Consider the following 18,085-nt stretch of genomic DNA (forward strand, 5'->3'; position numbering starts at 1 on the left):
TTAAACGTGTTTAGTGCCATGAAATATTTAAGAAAGAGCTTTTTTTATCAATTTTGCTCATTTTTTAATTTTCAAATCGAAATCTAATAGTGTTTTGCTTTTGTTTGTTTTTTTGCAAGGAAAATCTTGAAGGGAAATGACAAAGGGGCGGTTACTGTTAGAGTGACCAAACTTTATACGCCTGCAACCAAACATAATTTTCATCTTGTGCTGGGCTGTTAAATGATTTTCTGACGATTTGGTGATTGCTGTTTTGCAATTTAATTCCATTTAAAACACTGCCAAATGATGAATACAGTATAAATATATTCACAATATGTACAATAGCTTTATACAATTGTAAATTTAGTCGTGCATTGGCCACTGCGTTCAGGCTACATAATTTATCATTATTTGATCACAATGGCTATATAGCCTCATCAAAATCTGTATTTGTTTATTTAATTTTTTTATCATGAACATATCTCATTTTTTAATTAATAAAGAATAATTCAGAATACACATGTCGCTGTATAAAAGTTGTATACCCCGAGGCATATCTATGTCAACAATCCTAGTTATATCATCCGTGCCAGAATGTTCGAGAACTAGGTTATGAAACAATGGTTATGAAACAACATTGTTATAAAACAATACTTATGAAACCAAACTTGAATCAACAATGTATTTTGATGCAGAACATTCTTGAGCGTAGGGATACTATATAAGCCTAATATTTTTGACTGTTTGCTGGGTCGAGGTCGTGGTTTTTCATAAAAAGAAAACAAAAACACGACGGACACAACTAAAAGCCGTTCAACATACTAATATCAACTTTTGTCCACATCCTAATATTGAAAACTTGTCCATGTATGGCAAGGTACATAACTCTCGAAAGTTAACACTCTATATCAACTGCAATCATCAACAGTTGCACCTACTTGCTCACAGTGTTTTTGTTATAATAACACAATAAAATGTTTCGTTAAACTTCGATACGCATTTTAATTTGTTTTACCTAACTAGCTAAATCATTTTAACTAACCAATTTTCCATTTACAAAACGAAAACTAATAGCGTTTTGTTTTGGGTGTTTTTTGCACGGAAAATACAGTACGGGTAATGACATTGTTTCGGTTATTGATAAGAGTGTCCAAACTTTATACGCATGTAAATCAAGGTTATCATCTTCTGCAGTGCTGTGAAATGATTTGCTGATGACATGAGGATTGCTGTTTCGACCATTTTATTCAAATACTGCCAAAAAATTAAATCCTGAGATATTTAATACAATATAAAACACTAATTTTTACAGATTGTAAATTAAGTTGTGCATTGACCACTACCTTTAGGCTACATTATTAATCATTATTTGAAATCGGATACTTGCAGACTGTTCTTTCCCAGAAAATCTTATTACTATCATAATTGTAGGTGGGCTACTTACCCTGATCTTACCCTGAATATCTTGGTGAACAGTTTTATACAACCTTTCAGAGCATCCATCATTTTACCTAGCTATATAAGTAAGATTTTTTGGCTTTGCGGGGAGGGTACGATGTAACTAGACTAAAACGTAGTTATGTAACGTTAAGTTTCGCATCATTTATAGACTGTCACTTGAAAACATAATAATGTTCATTAGAGTACATTTAAAATTATAATAAAAATCACCAGGTCCCGCCGAGATTTGAACTCGGATCGCAGGATTCAAAGTCCTGAGTGCTAACCATTACACCACGGGACCTCGATGATATGCAATGAATACGGTGAACTCAGGGTACAGTTTAGATAAAAAGATCGGATATCACTTACCTGTAACCATCGTTGTCTCAAAAAAGACTCGCAATGCAGAAAAGATAGTGAAACACACCTTACTCTTTTGTGTTTGTACAAGCTCCTCGTGTACAAACACAAAACAATAAGGCATGTAACACTTATATATATAATTCGCGATGTGTACAAAGAATGGCAATGAGGTCCCGTGGTGTAATGGTATGCATTTAGGACTTGGAATCCTCTGATTCAAGTTCAAATCTCGGCGATGATATGTATTTAAATTTTAAAGATGTGCCTTTAAACATAATAATGCACAAACAGCGTCTTTACATTTTCACCAATATCGAATGTCGTGCCTTAAAAGAAGTATATTTCATATATTTATAGTGGCCTTATATATGAACATATTTTTAAATGTTTATTGGTTCATTTGTTTATTTTTATCAACATCATAACGCATTTTTATTCATATAGAGTCATTCAGAATACACATGTCGCTTTGTCAAACTTGTATACCCTGAGGCACATATATGTCCGTCAGTCCTAGATATCTCGGCCGAGCCAGAATGTTCGAGAACTTGGTTATGATTATGAAACAATGGTTATGAAACAAAATATAATTAAACAATACCTTTGAAACCAAAGTTGCATCAACATCGACTTTTATGAAGAACATACATTCTGGGGCGCAGGGATAATATATAAGCTAGATGTTTTGACTGTATGAGGGACAAAGTTGTTTGTTTTCACCGAAAGCAAATCGATATCACCCCTTTTGGTATAAACATAGGATTTTAATCACATTTAATTGTGTTTGCATTTCAAACGCATGTTCTGGAGATTATTTGGGTAACAATAAGTTAGAAATGAGGCTCCATTAATATCGATATATGTAATTGCGGGTCGCATCAATATTATTTATGGACTGACACTTGTAACTTAAGTAATGTGTTTTGAAGTACATGTTTAAAATTGAAAAAAACAAAAACAAAAACACTAGGTCCCGCCGAGATTTGAACTCGGATCGCAGGATTCAGAGTCCTGAGTGCTAACCATTACACCACGGGACCTCGGTGACTACAATGAATACGGTGAATTCAGGCTACAGTTTAGATAATAAAGAGCGGTTATCACTAACCTGTAACCATCTTTGTCTCAAGCAAGACTCACAATGCAGGAAGGATTGTGTAACACGCCTTAATCGTTTGTGTTTGTACAAGCTCCTTATGTACATTCTGCCACGTCAATGACTTTTACCAGCGAAAAAGTATTAATACGATGTTTATTGGCAAATCTGCATTTATCAAAATAGTATTTATACGAGGATAACGCCAATACGAATGAGAAACTGATGATCCGTGTATGAAAACTCTACTCATATACGTTTGTACAAGTATAAAACGTACGAACAAAGCTACACTAGCATTTCGTTCTTGTGTTTAAAAAAAAATAGTGTCCTTATTTCGGATGTGATGATCATGGCGAAGCAAAGACATTCTTGTGCGATGAAAATGAAACTAAAATTTCAAAATCAGCAACAACAAAAACAGACAAGAAAGAAAGCCGTCAATTGATGTATGTTGAAATCGTGAATTCCAGGCTGAAACGAATGACTATTTAAAGACATATAACGAAGGAAAAGGCCGAGCTTGCACAGCCTGTGTATCAGCATATGAGCAAAATTTATCCTTGATAGGCTACATCGCAAACAAACATATTGATACTGGATTTTACCTGCATTCGTTTCCAAAGTGTTCATACATGTGAATACGTTTAAAGAAGACATAGTTGTACATATTTTTTATGCGGTACCAGTCTTTGTATTATAAATCTTCAAATGTTCCTCAGATATTTGTCCAATCATGCGCCTACAATAACAATAGATATACTTTATTTTTTGAGGGGACGGTCAAACTATTGATTTTTCTATTTTCTTTGATTAAGTTAAATCAATTCTCTTAGTCAACATAGGTAATAATCCACAAAGAAATGTTATACTAACGTAAACACACAATTTTATGAGCTGCCCCATATATAAAAATATATATCAATTTCAAATGTCACAGTCATGTATAAGAAAAAGGATTTATTTAAACTGGTTTGGTATATGTTGTCATTGATATACTTTCTGTGTAATAAGATCGTGAAGATCGGTTATCACTTACCTGTGACCATCGTTGTCTCAAGAAAGACTCACAATGCAGGAAAAATGGTGTAACACGTGTAATTATTTGGTGTTTGTACAGGCTCATCACGTCCATGCTGCCACGTATGGAAGACGCCTTGACAGGGACTGGAGACCAGGTAATACAATTGCAAGAAAAAAAAAGATATCGTTGTGTGTACATAGCATAGATGTACAGGCTCCTCACGTCCATGCTGCCACGTATGGAAGACGCCTTGACAGGTACTGGAGACCAGGGGATACAATTGCAAGAAAAAAAGAATAATTGTCAAAAATACATACAATTGATATCGTTGTGTGTACACAGCATTGTATCTTACTAACTGATAAAATGGTCAGGTCCCGCCGAGATTTAAACTCGGATCTCAGGATTCAAATACTGAGTGCTAACCATTACACCACGGGACCTTGGTAACGGGCTTTGATTATGGTGAATTGTAACTACAGTTTAGATAATAAAGAGCTGTTATCACTTACCAGTGACCATCGTTGTCTCAAGCAAGACTCACAATGCAGGAAAGATAGTGTTACACGCGTTAGGCTTTGGTGAATGTACAGGCTCCTCACGTCCATGCTGCCACGTCAGGAAAACGCATTGACAATGCTTCATTAAAGGGACATGAGACCAGGTAATACAATTGAAAGAAAAAATAAAATTATTAAAAACTAACATAAAATTGATATCGTTATGTATACAACGCGCTGAATCTTACTCACTGATGTATCAAATCGCTTACGACACATCGTTTGCAGTTTTTGCGTATTATATTCCAATTCGAAATTTACTGGGTCTGTCTATCAGGTAAACCCCACTGATTTTAAAAATAGCGCCGGTATTAGTATCATGCTAAATATAAGCACTAAATTCTGAGAAAACGTCATGCCCTATTTTTAAACAGGTTAACTCAGCTGAGACAGAGACAAAATTGTATTTTAATTATGTTAAATGATGTATTATCGGCCTCATACTAGCTTGTATTGACAACTCTAGGCTTGTACTGTGGAAATAATGTATTTGCCAAATTTGGGAACATGTGGTATCTAGCCCCTTCAATTATCAAGTGGCAAACAAAGAATCCATCCCGGGCCGTTAGAATGGCAGCCACTGGACCTGAGTTGAGGCATGGACATGATGAGATTCACAAACACAAAATTACACAATTTTCCTGCAAGATACTGTCAAGATGTACCTTCAAACATAATAGTGTAAAAACAGCCTTCCATCGGATTGTTTTATGTTCTTTTCATTTTTATCTAGATCGACTATCGTGCCTTCTTAAAGTATCAGAAGTATATATATATTTTTTTTTTATATATGAACATCTTTGTAAACAAAACACTCAGTATACCATAATGGCCATAGAACTTAATAAAACCCGCATAGGTTCATTTGTTTATTTTTATCAACAGCATTTCACATTTTTATTCATATAAAATCATTCAGAATTCACATGTCGCTGTATAAAATTAGTATTTCTCGATGCACATAAATGTCAACATTTTGAGATATCTAAGTCGAGCCAGAATGTTCAATAACTTGTTTATGGTAATGAAACAATGGTTATGAAACAAAAAATAATTGAACTACTTTTGAAACCAAACTTGCATCCACATCGACTTTAATGAAGAACATTCTGGAACGTAGGGTAATTATATGAGCTAAATGTTAGTGACTGTGTGTGAGGACAAAATTTTATGTTTTCATCGAAAGCAAATCAACCTTTGGTATAAATATAGGATTTCAATCACACCAAAAGGTGTATGCGAATAAAACACGATATCGGGGGGAGGGAGGGGGATATTAGATTGGTAGGGTAAAGTAAGTTAGATATGCAGCTCCATTAATATCGATATAATTATATGTAATCGTTGTGTTTTGCTTTCGCAAAAATCTGAAGTAGTTATTTATTACTGGAGTAACACTGATCAAGTTAGCAAAAGTGTTACTTTATTATGTTATTTAAGGCAATTACGAACGTGAACAGTAATACAATGTCATAATATGAATACAGTAAAAATATGATCTTAATACGGTCATTTGAAACTTCTATTAAAATACATATTAACATTAACAATAACAATCTCTAGGTCCCGCCGAGATTTGAACTCGGATCGCAGGATTCAAAGTCCTGAGTGCTAACCATTACCCCACGGGACCTCGGTGACAGACAACGAATATGGTGATTTGTAGCTACAGTTTAGATAATAAAGATCGGTTATCACTAACCTGTGACCATCAAGAAAACTCACAATACAGGAAAGATAGTGTAACACGTCTCAATATTTTGTGTTTGTACATCCTCCCCTGCTGCCACTACAGCGGCCCGAAGCGCAGGATTCAACGTATTTTGTGTAAACCATTACACCACGGATCCTCGGTGAGAAGCATTGAATATGGTGAATTGTACGAACAAATTATCACTAACATATAACATGCCTTATTCTTCTGTGTTTAGTTAAGGTAAGTTTAGCATCACCACCCATCCATATATGATCGGTTGTTTAGTGGTGGAAATCAGAGTCGATTCCCGGCCTATGCATATCTCGGGTTGCAACTTGATTCGTCAAGGCTCAAGAGGATTTATATTCAAGAATTACAAAGACCGTGATGTGAAATGGGCTAGACTAATGGTTGCCATCTGATCCCTTATGCGGCCTGTTATCGGTCTGGGTGTATTTTCTATGCAAGAATAACAACGACTTATTCTATGGCATGTTATATGCACTAACAATCTGAGAAATGCATCACGATGGATAACATGGTTGCAAATTTGTACGGGTTCCATAATGTTTTATTGCTTTCATACCATGCGGAATTCCCACTTTACTACTTGCAATATCAATCCACAGATTGTTAGTGAATATCACTTATTGTTTGCAGAATTCACAGACCTATTGTCTCAACATCATATTTCGTATCGATCTAACACACTATTAAACAATTTTACATTCAAACCACACTTCTTTTCCATAACAAACATCAACAGTTTTATCATATAAGTCATGTTCAGTATTGTAGTATTTTTATTGATGTTAACTTCATCTCGCAATCACCACGTCATCAAAATTAGTCTTGATACCTACTTAGCTGCTTCCCAAGTCTCTCAGCCCTCTTAGTGCTTTGATATTTCACCGAGCCTACATTAATACACTGTGTGTTCAAGCCGCGTGCAATGCCATTGTATTTGATATTGAACTAAGTAAAACAATATTGTATATTTTTAAACAGGAAGTAATGAAGGTTTATGTTAAACAGTTATGTTACATAATTCAAGAAAGGTCGTTATAACTTTTTCTTCAAGAATATTCTCGTCACACTTGAGCATATTGGATTTAATTTTTTTTAATAATAGTTCAGCATTTAGATCTTAGTCATCGGAAAGAACCTAAAATTAAAGTCGGATATTCGATTTTTAAAGACTGCATTTCCATGATACAAAAACATGAGAACTTAAAACACAACTATTAAGTGCACTAACAAAACTAAATGTGGATGGATATAAAACATTAAAAACTCGGAAACTATGGCAACGTCCAAGGATCACAACAAAAAGGCAACGATAACCAAGAAGAAGAACTTTAACAAGAATAAGGCAAAGACAATAAATGGTATTTTAAGAGAGGGACTTGAGTTTCCAGTGCTCGTGACCGCGTGCAACACGGATTACGAGATATCCGACCAGTTTGACCTACCGGATACTACTGAAATTCTATTGGATAAAATTGAGCATGCGCAGTTCGCCCAAATCCGTGCGCTTCCGTTCAACGACGTAGATAGCGTGCGCGAGCAAAAGGGAGCAGATACAATGAAAAGCAGACGACAGTGCGAAGGGCTGGAGTTTCTGGTTCCTGTCTTGTATCCTGGGAAACTGCGATACGTAGACATACCGGGTCACAGAACAAGGTTCTCATCCATACAAGAGGTATGCAACTAACCACGATGTCTAAAAAGCTCTTGCTTGGTGTTTGGCCCATTTAGCCTTTGGTAAAACTTGGATACATACCTATCTTAAGCTTTATTTCAGTCGTGTTTAAGCTGCGCTATCATAGATATACCATTTTTACAATTTTTTTTATTTTTTGTCTTGGAAAAAAGCAGATTTTTGCGTAAATATCTGCAAACCAATGATATATAATTGCTGACAAAAAAAAACAGATCGTAGATATCCATATTTCCGTTCGAAAATTAATGTTTTATGGCTTGAACCGTACTAACGGTTTAAGAAAAATGTATAAAACATCATTTTTTAACTTAAATATAAAAATCTGCATTCTTATTTTTTCAGCAGTCTTATATAACTGGTTTCCATGCAATTTCGCAAAAAAAAAATCGGCTCGTTCCTAGACAAAAAAATAAATAAGTTGTCAAAACTTTTAATCTGTGAGAGTGCAGCTTTAATGTCAAACGGTTATCAAAATTCAGTAAACTTATCTTGACGTCGGTTTTAAGGTTATTTATTTTTTACTGACATTTTGACAAAATAATAAATTTGTACAATATTGTCTTATTTCTTTCAAATTGATAAAAAGCATCAGTTTAAATTGCCGTTAACTGTTATATATTTTTTATCTATTAAAATCATAACATGTGATCCTAAGCAATTTTTATAGGTTCATAAGAGTTTATAAGTGAATACATGTAGTACTTTTAAGATGTCAGTCAATTCGTAAGTCTGTATATTCATGCACTAAATATGTGTTTCGTGAAAAATGGTAGATGTTCCAAAAACATTTTACATTGAATACCCCTGTCAGGCTTTCTAGCAAAAAGAGATTTTGTTTGCACTTACAGGTGATCGAAAGTTTCCCACGGCATGTAAAGGTAGAGTCGGACATGACTTTATGCGAGCCATACGGCGTCCACGGAACCGGTCCAGACGTTCCCGCCATGACAATCCTGAAGCCTAAACGTGTCTACTACGACAGCTGCACTAAACTCAGATACCTCCAGTGCAACGCCGGTGACCAAGAATACCACATCCGGGAGGATGAAATCGTCAACATGACCTCAATTCTTGACAACAATTTATACACTCTCAGCGATTTGAAGAAGGACGGGGCCCTTCTCGCATGTGTTCAGTTTAATGACGTCGGGCTGCTTGAGATTGTTCTTAAATGCCGCGAAGAAGCATGTCGTCTGCTGGAAATATTAAGTTCGCCAATAGAAGTGATTGGTTTTACGTCCAAGGCTTTCGTCTGTGCATATGTCCAAGAAGAAAACGAGATCTGTAGATCGGTGGCCTTGATACCTGAAAGCTTATGGGGAAAGCAACAGTTTCACGTCCATGCATCTAAAGAAATGGAGGATCACGTTAAAAAGTATTTTGAAATGTACAAAGACAATTATTGGTTGAGAAGTAGCATTTACGCCGTTGAAGCAACAGGGCCTGGAAGTGAAAGACTTACTTGGTTACGACGGCCAAGCGATTATCTGCATGTGACTTCAGGTACCGCTCTTATACAATATTAAAGGTCCATTAACAGCAGTTTATATATAAAATGTAAAAAAAGAGATAATAGCATCAGGCGGATAAGTGAAAACCTGAAACAAACTTTATAAATGAAATAATAACAAATGAAATAAAAAATATAATGAGCAGGTTTTATGAACACATAATGAATCCCATAGAAATAATGACCCTCCACATATGTATAAAAATACCTCCACGGGTAGAAAAAAGTAAATGAATATATATCATCGTCAAAACGTCCAGTACTTGTACAATACTATAGCCTTTGTTTGGTGGGGTATTTTGCTACATTTTGAGTGCCACTAATTCTATTTCGAAAATGACAGAGGACATTATTTACCATAACAGGTAGATATCCAAAACGTTGAGTTCCAAAGTTTCATGATTGCCTTATTGAAAACTTTGTTTGACCGCAATGCGGAGTTACTAGTTTGATTTTCAAAGTTTCCTGATTGCCTTATTGAAAACCTTGTTTGACCGCAATGCGGAGTTACTAGTTTGATTTTCAAAGTTTCCTGATTGCCTTATTGAAAACATTGTTTGACCGCAATGCGGAGTTACTAGTTTGATTTTACTTTTTCAGATCCAGACAATGAGCCGCCACCGCCGATTCCAAGTATGGTTATGCTGTTATGCATTTATGATTTTATAATGGTATCTTCAAAGTCATTGGCGTGTCTGTGGTGTGTCTCTGTCATAAGTCCACATGATCGTAGTTGTTGATTCTTGTCTTATTTTTCGGAGGAAATTTAAATATATAATTTACTTGATAGCAAACAAAATTTGTTTGATAATATGTAAAGTGTATTTCCCACATAACGTTCTATATGTTGGTAGCAAACCTTTCACAAAAGATAACAAATTTAAAACGGTATATTTTTCCTTTAAAATTAAGTCCATGACATATTTAGATAATCAAAAGGTTAACATCAATTATTTCACATAAAAGTCTGGCGAAATATACAGAAGGCATCCCTGTTTCATATAGACCACTGGTTCATTCATACGTATAATGCATGTGTGTCCTCGGTCTGAGACCATTAATATTAGCGGTGGATGGAACAAAATAGTTCTTGAGCGTTACCAGCCGACCCAAGATGTGCTCTAAATACAAATGATTGTCTGCTCCATTAACTTTGAAATACTAGCAATTCACGACTTTATGCCTTCTGAACAAATATTTTAATGTTTATATAACCAGATTTTCTACATATTGTTGTGAAAGTTTAGTAGTTTATTCACACGGCACCATTAAGTACGTATGTCTTTCGAATAAATCCTTAGTAGAAACATTATAAATGAGAACATTTAGTATAAATTAGCTCGTTTTGAAGATATCAATTGATACCCCGTTTCTGCTTTGCTTCACGTTTTGTTATACCTCTTTGTGATTTCTATCTGGTATCGTTGAGGTACCGATTGATTGCGCTCAAGTGTATTATGCATGAAAATATCATGTTTACTTTTTGTAAGAGATTTATTCATATTATTGGTTAATTAATACTTAAAAACCCATAATACACAGCAACAATGTTTCAAGTCATTGGACGGAACTGATTATTCCATTTTAAAAGAAAGTTATGTTTTAAAGCGTATTTTTTTTTATCTTATCAGTAACAGCAAACCACACACACACACAAAAGCCCTTCTACTATACTTATAGGTATAATCGAAATAGGTACCTACAGTTACCAGCCTGAAATTTTAGTCAACATGTACATAATGCTAAAACGACATCAACCGTCTTCTGACTATCATGAGCAGGGTTCTGGCCCTTGACTAAGCAAAAGTCTTTTTTATCTTGTTTCATACGTTTTACTTTCGGGGTCAAAATTTAATGTGACACTGGTCAAGTGACCTAAATTTTCTGAAGATTGTAGTTGCATAAATTGACGCTCATATTGTAAACCTTTGTTTCTCTCTCATACTTTATTTACACTTTAATTTAGCATTGATCGCATTTTGTCTTGCGTTTATGCTGAATAAACGCAGTAGGGCACGCGCGCAAATTCCACGAAGCACGCTTTGAACTTACCACCTAGCAGCTTACTTACATTTATATAGCTCGAATTTGTGTCTATTATGGTTCGAACTAGTTATCTTTTAGGATTTAAATGAAGTACGATTACCATAAGACGGTCTCATTTGATTTACATGTATATAGTTTTTGAAAACCCAACGATCCCAACGTAATTCAATTAAAAATCATTTTTAAGAAAGACGACCAGTGGCCAAGGTGAAACCGGAAATTGCCAGGCGGCAGACGACACCATCAAATCCCGAAACAGAAGGAAGGAAAACCAGACGGCAGGTCTCGATTTCCGTTGAAAGCGACAGCAGTTCTTTTAACGACATCAAACTTCCAATCAAGGTGGGCAAGTGAAATTATTTGTATCTAAATAAGTTCTTTAATAATTATATGCAGTTTTTCTATAGATGTACAATGTATATGTACATTAAACTTTACGAAAACATCTCTTTCAATGAATTGTGAATTCTTGACCGCCTGAAACATTTGTTACCTTTGATCGCATGAGATATGTGGCCTTCAAGTATGAATTGAATGATATATTTTAAAAAGAAAATTTGGTTGAGCACAAAAAGCTAGGGAGTTGGGAGGGGGGGGGGGGGCGGGGTCAATTTCAGAACTCGTATATATAGTGTTGCGTTAGTATAATTGGTAAAACTAGGTTTATAGTTGCATCCAAACCCAAAATAAGCTTAACTTATATAAATGACATACAGATTGTTATCTTTTTTAAGAAAGAAGAAGATCGAACAAACATTGTCCAAAAGAGCAAAATGGGCTTTAAAAGAATACATTCAGAGCTGCTCGCAATGTTCAGCTCAAAAGCTACAAAAGAAAATCAATACAGGAAAAGGGTTCATTTAAAACCCCTTCAACAGTCAAAGGTTAAGTCTTACCTAGAAAGAATCACTATCATGAATAACTCCGACAAAAACACGGACAGTTCCGTTGAACCGTCTAGCCCAGTGACTCCAGTATCTCCGCAGTCACAATCAATCCATCCAATGGCATCGAGGACCTTACCCCCATTGCCTGAGCAATCGAAACCTACAACGGAAGCGTCTTCAGTTGGTTTGGCCTCGTGGTCGCCAGGTCAGAGTGGTCTGGGAGGTTTATATAATACTCAATATGACAACGATGGAGCGGACGATGGTGAAGAAGACACCGACAGAATATATGACGAAGCAGATGATGAACAGCATGATTATCTTAAACCTTTAATGCTCGAGGATTTAAAGAAAAAATCACACCAAAACCAAAGTTCGCAGGAGTTCTATAGCTACTCTGTTACAGAAGTGTCTGATTGCTTTAAACTGTGTTTTTCGGACAAACAATGTCTTGGAAACTACTGTGCAGAAAAGAGATTGGATGGTAATTTCTTTCAACGGTTTGAGGACCCATCAATGGTTTTTGAAGGTATTGAACTTAGTAACATTGACAACACTAAACTGAAAGCTATTATACACGAAGGCTGGCGACCAAAGCTTTGAATGTACACTGTTTGTATGTCTGTATTTAAAAATGCATTGCCGTTTTTAGTATTGACGAAAACACATTTTGTTATTCGATTTATTTCACTGTATGAAAGTTGTATGTAACAAATTACACAAAACATGGTCAAAATGACTTAATAGCATAACATATCTTTCTTATTGATAAATCGCATATCTTTAAATGCATGAAGCTTAATTAGATGAATTCCCATCACGACAATATTATGATTATTCAAAATTATAATTTAATATATCTTCATAGTTTTAATATATAGTATGTAACTGTGCTGTTTGTGGAATTTCATTTATCTTAAGTTCTATTCATAAACGTTCTTAAGTAGTAGTTGGTAAATCTCAACTTAAGATCTGAAGGATTTCTAGAAATTTCTTAAGTCCCGTTGCTATGTGTTGAATACTTTTCAAAGAAGAAATGTACCAAAAGCTACCGTCTATTTTTTACTGTTTTGGAAGCAAATTTGTATCCTTTTGTTCAATACACGTAAAAGGGTTGCGCCCCTAGGATACGCCACCTCTAAAGTCAATTCCGGTAACCGCCCGTGATGGGCAGAAAAAGGCATATACAGTCAAACATGATGTTTTTGACTTTGCGGGGAGGATTCGATGTAACTATTAGTCTGATACTTAAGCAATAACAATCACCAGGTCCCGCCGATATTTGAACTCGGATCGCAGGATTCAGATTCCTGAGTGCTAACCATTACTCAAGGGGACCTCGTTGAATACGGTGAACTCAGAGTACAGTTTAGATAAAGAGATCGGTTATCCCTAACCTGTAACCATCGTTGTCTCAAGAAATACTCACAATGCAGGAAAGGTAGTGTAACACGCCTTAATCTTTTAGTTTGTACAAGCTCCTCATGTCCATGCTTCCACGTAAGCGGCCCGAATCGTAGGATTCATAGGCCTGAGTGTTAACCATTACACCGCCATGATTGTTTTTATATATTTCATATGCCACAGTCATGCATAAGAAAAAAATGAGTTGTTTAAACTTGTTTGGTAAATGTTGTAATTGATACATTTTCAATGTACAGATATATGCACCAATCCATCCCAGAAAACCTTGATGAATAGTGTTATACAACCTTTCAGAGCATCCATCGGTGTTACCTAGCTATATTGATAAGCTTGATGTTTTTGACTTTTCGGGGAGGATCAAAATGATATGACTGTTTTTCTGAGTTTATACTTAGTTATGTTACTTTGAGTTGTGTGTCAATTATAGACAGTCACTTGTAATTTAAGTTATGTGTTTTAAAGTACAATTTTCAAATTATTATAAAAATCACTAGGTCCCGCCGAGATTTGAACTCGGATCGCAGGATTCAAAGTCCTGAGTGCTAACCATTACACCACGGCACCTCGGTGACATGGAATGATTAGTTTTAAAAAATCGGTTATCACTTACCTGCAACCATCGTTGTATCAAAAAAAGACTCGCTATGCAGGAAAGATAGTGTTACATACCTTACTCTTTGGTGAATGTACAGGCTCCTCACATATATTCTGCCACGTCAGCGGCCCGAATCGCAGGCGTCTAAGTCCTGAGTGTTAACCATTACACCACCGTCCTCGGTGACAAGCATTAGATATGGTGAATTGTTAGAACAGATTCCCTCTAACCTCTCAACCGTCAATGTTCTCTGAAATAGTGTAGATCCGAGAGCAATGCCTACTCAACTTATGGACATAGATGAGATTCGTAACACACCTGTACACACACAAAAGAACAGGGGTGTTACCTTTCAGTATAAAAATAGGACTCTAATAACATGAAATGGTGTTTGCATCGCAAACAGAAGTTCGGGAGATTACTTTAGATTGACGGGGTAAAAGTAGCTATATATGTGACTCCATTAATATCGATTGATGTTATCGTTGTAATTTGCTATCGTAAAAAGCTGAAGTAGTTAAATAGCTATTGTAGTTACACTGACAAACTTAACAAAGTGTTATTTTATTGTGTTATTTTAGGCAACTACAAAAGTTAATTGTAATACACCATAAGAATTAAAAAATGCAAAAAAGTAAAGATATCATTTATGAACGTTCACATGTAAATTCAGTAATATGTTTTAAGTATTTATTTAGAATTATGATAAAAATTACCAGGTCCCGCCGAGATTTGAACTCGGATCGCAGGATTCAAAGTCCTGAGTGCTAACCATACACCACGGGACCTCGGTAACAGGCAATCATTATGGTGAATTGTACCTACAGTTCAGATAATAAAGATCGGTTATCACTAACCTGTAACCATCATTGTCTCCAAAAAGACTCGATATCCAGGAAAACCATTGTAACACGCGTTAGTCTTTGGTGAGTGTACAGACTTCTCACGTCCATGCTGCCACGTCAGGGAAACGCCTTGACAATGCTTCATTAAAGGGACAAGAGACCAGTTGATACAGCCTTTCACATGCAAAATATACACACTATAATTGTGTTGCTCAGAGCTTAATATTCCTGCGGTATCTTTCTTTCGGGTAGTTCTTTCTTTTCGTTAGTAGCATTTCCTAACTTCCGTCGCACGCGCTCGACAAGAACAACAATAAAGTATAAACGCAATTCTATGCCATTTTTCGACCCCTCATGATGTAAGTTTTATTTTAGTGGTTTATGTACATTATTGCTTTATTGTCATTAGTGTTATGTTTTTGTTATAAGTTGAGAACAGTTAAGCATTTTCATTGTTATTTACGTTCTCATTCGTGCTCGGGTGATTTGGTACCATATTTTACTTCGCATAAACAATTATAAAACTTCTAATATTTTCCAAAGTCATATTAAATTTATGTTATGCTGGAGCTTTGTTTAAGAATTTATTTTGTATATTTTCAGTCTTTTACCGTGCATCCATCTCTGTGTTATACACAACATTTACAGCCCGATTAGAATAAATGTATGACCAGAATGATGTTTTGGTTATACTAGTTGTCGCTAGTCAGTAGACTGCATAATTATCTGGGAAAAAATTATGCGCTATTTTGATGAGATTCTAAACATACCTGTACAAACAAAAAATAATAAGGCGTGTTACACTTATATTCCTGCAAGAATCAATTATATATAGAATGCGCAATGTGTACAATGAATGGCAATGAGGTCCCGTAGTGTAATGGTTTGCATTTAGGACTTTGAATCCTCTGATTCAAGTTCAAATCTCGGCGAGACTTAATGATTTGTTTTTAAATTTTAAAGATGTACCTTCAAACATAATAGTGCACAAACAGCCTCTGAACGGTCTGTTTTTATTATTTACATTTTCACCAATATCGACTATCGTGCTTTAAAAGAAATATATTTCATATTTTTGATAATTTTTCAAGTGGCCTTATGGACATTTTTTTAATGTTATTGGTTCATTTGTTTATTGTATCAACATCATAACACATTTTTATTCATAAAGAGTCATTCAGAATACTGTCGCTATGCCAAACTTGTATACCCCTAGGCACATATATGTCCGTCAGTCCTAGATATCTCGGCCGAGAATGTTCGATAACTTGGTTATGATGATGAAACAATGGTTATAAAAAAACAATATTATAAAACGATACTTATGAAACCAAACTTGAATCAAATATGTAGTTTGATGAGGAACATTTTTGAACTTAGGGATACTATAAAGGCTAAATGTTTATGACTGTGTGCAGGGGAGGACAAAGTTGATTGTTATTACCGAAAGCTAGTCACCTTTAAAGTATAAACATAGGATTTCAATCACATTTAATTGTGTTTGCATATCAAACGCATGTTCAAGAGATTATTTTCGATTGGTAGAGTAACAATTAGTTATTATGAGGCTTAATTGATATCGATATATGTAATTGCGGGTCGCATCAATATCATTTATGGACTGACACTTGTGACTTTAGTAATGTGTCTTAAAGTACATATTTAAAATTGAAAAAAAAACACACACACAACAACACTAGGTCCCGCCGAGATTTGAACTCGGATCGCAGGATTCAGAGTCCTGAGTGCTAACCATTACACCACGGGACCTCGGTGACTACAATGAATCGGTGAATTCAGCCTACAGTTTAGATAATAAAGATCGGTTATCACTTACCTGTAACTATCGTTGTCTCAAGAAAGACTCACAACGCATGTGGGATAGTATAACAAAACTTAGTATGAAGTGTTTAGACAGACTCCTGACGTACGTTTTGCCACATCAATGAATATTACTTGCGAAAAGTAAAACCACGAGTTCGATTCCCGACCGATGCATTTTTACATGTATGTAACCATTTAAGTGAATGCTTGCTAGTTTAGAACGATGTTTTTACACTGTAATAAGAATAAGACGAGCTGCACTATTTTTTACTGCAAGAAATAACTATAGTTGGAGTTGACCATGTGTACCAATAATGTCAACGAGGTCCCGTGATGTAATAATTTGCAGTCAGGACTTAAAATCAAAACCCGTATTGGTTCATTTGTTTATTTTTATCAACAGCATTTCACTTTTTTATTCATATAGAGGCATTTAGAATACTTCTGTCGCTGTATAAAATTTGTATATCTAGATACACATAAATGTCAACATTTTCAAATATCTCAGCCGAGCCAGAATGTTCAATAACTTGTTTATGGTGATGAAACAATGGTTATGAAACAAAAAATAATTTAAAAATACGTTTGAAACCAAACTTGCATCAACATCGACTTCTATGAAGAACATACATTTTGGGTCGTAGGAATAATATAATAGCTAGTTGTATTTGTTTTTGACTGTATGAGGGACAAAGTTGTTTGTTTTCACCGAACGCAAATCACCTTTTTTGGTATAAAAATAGGATTTCAAACACATCAAATGGTGTATGAATTTTAAACACGAGTTCGGGGGGGGGGGGGGGGGGTAATTTTAGATTGGTAGGGTAACCTTTAATTTCGATAAATGTAATTTTTGTGTTTTGCTTTCGCAAAAGCTGACGTAGTTATTTAGTTACTGGAGTAACACTGATAAAGTTAACGAAAGTGTTACTTTATTATGTTATTTAAGGCAATTACGAACGTGAACAGTAATACAATATCATACATATAGTAAAGATATGATCTTAATACGGTCACTTGTAACTTAAGTAATATGTATTAAAATACATATTCACATTTACAATAA

The 18,085-nt window shown here is 35.2% G+C and overlaps 1 protein-coding gene and 6 non-coding genes across 7 annotated transcripts; 1 reads left to right on the forward strand and 6 right to left on the reverse strand.

Annotated features, from left to right (window-relative positions):
* Positions 1-1,654: 1,654 nt before the first annotated feature.
* On the reverse strand, positions 1,655-1,726 carry Trnaq-uug (transfer RNA glutamine (anticodon UUG)). The gene has a single exon. It is a non-coding gene; the product is annotated as a tRNA-Gln (tRNA).
* Positions 1,727-2,756: 1,030 nt separating this feature from the next.
* Trnaq-cug (transfer RNA glutamine (anticodon CUG)) lies at positions 2,757-2,828 on the reverse strand. Its single transcript has one exon. It is a non-coding gene; the product is annotated as a tRNA-Gln (tRNA).
* A 3,201-nt stretch (positions 2,829-6,029) lies between these two features.
* On the reverse strand, positions 6,030-6,101 carry Trnaq-uug (transfer RNA glutamine (anticodon UUG)). Its single transcript has one exon. It is a non-coding gene; the product is annotated as a tRNA-Gln (tRNA).
* Positions 6,102-7,111: 1,010 nt separating this feature from the next.
* Positions 7,112-14,255, forward strand: LOC128213576 (uncharacterized). The gene is made up of 5 exons (XM_052919443.1): positions 7,112-7,866; positions 8,736-9,390; positions 9,998-10,030; positions 11,631-11,785; positions 12,178-14,255. Exons 1-5 carry the CDS (start codon positions 7,468-7,470, stop codon positions 12,931-12,933), a joined length of 1,998 nt encoding a protein of 665 aa, XP_052775403.1. The 5' UTR covers positions 7,112-7,467; the 3' UTR covers positions 12,934-14,255.
* Positions 14,248-14,319, reverse strand: Trnaq-uug (transfer RNA glutamine (anticodon UUG)). Its single transcript has one exon. It is a non-coding gene; the product is annotated as a tRNA-Gln (tRNA).
* Positions 14,320-15,067: 748 nt separating this feature from the next.
* On the reverse strand, positions 15,068-15,138 carry Trnaq-uug (transfer RNA glutamine (anticodon UUG)). Its single transcript has one exon. It is a non-coding gene; the product is annotated as a tRNA-Gln (tRNA).
* A 1,755-nt stretch (positions 15,139-16,893) lies between these two features.
* Positions 16,894-16,965, reverse strand: Trnaq-cug (transfer RNA glutamine (anticodon CUG)). Its single transcript has one exon. It is a non-coding gene; the product is annotated as a tRNA-Gln (tRNA).
* Positions 16,966-18,085: the final 1,120 nt, after the last annotated feature.

Source organism: Mya arenaria, chromosome 13 (genome assembly GCF_026914265.1).
Source record: "Mya arenaria isolate MELC-2E11 chromosome 13, ASM2691426v1".
NCBI classification, from domain to species: Eukaryota; Metazoa; Mollusca; class Bivalvia; order Myida; family Myidae; genus Mya; species Mya arenaria.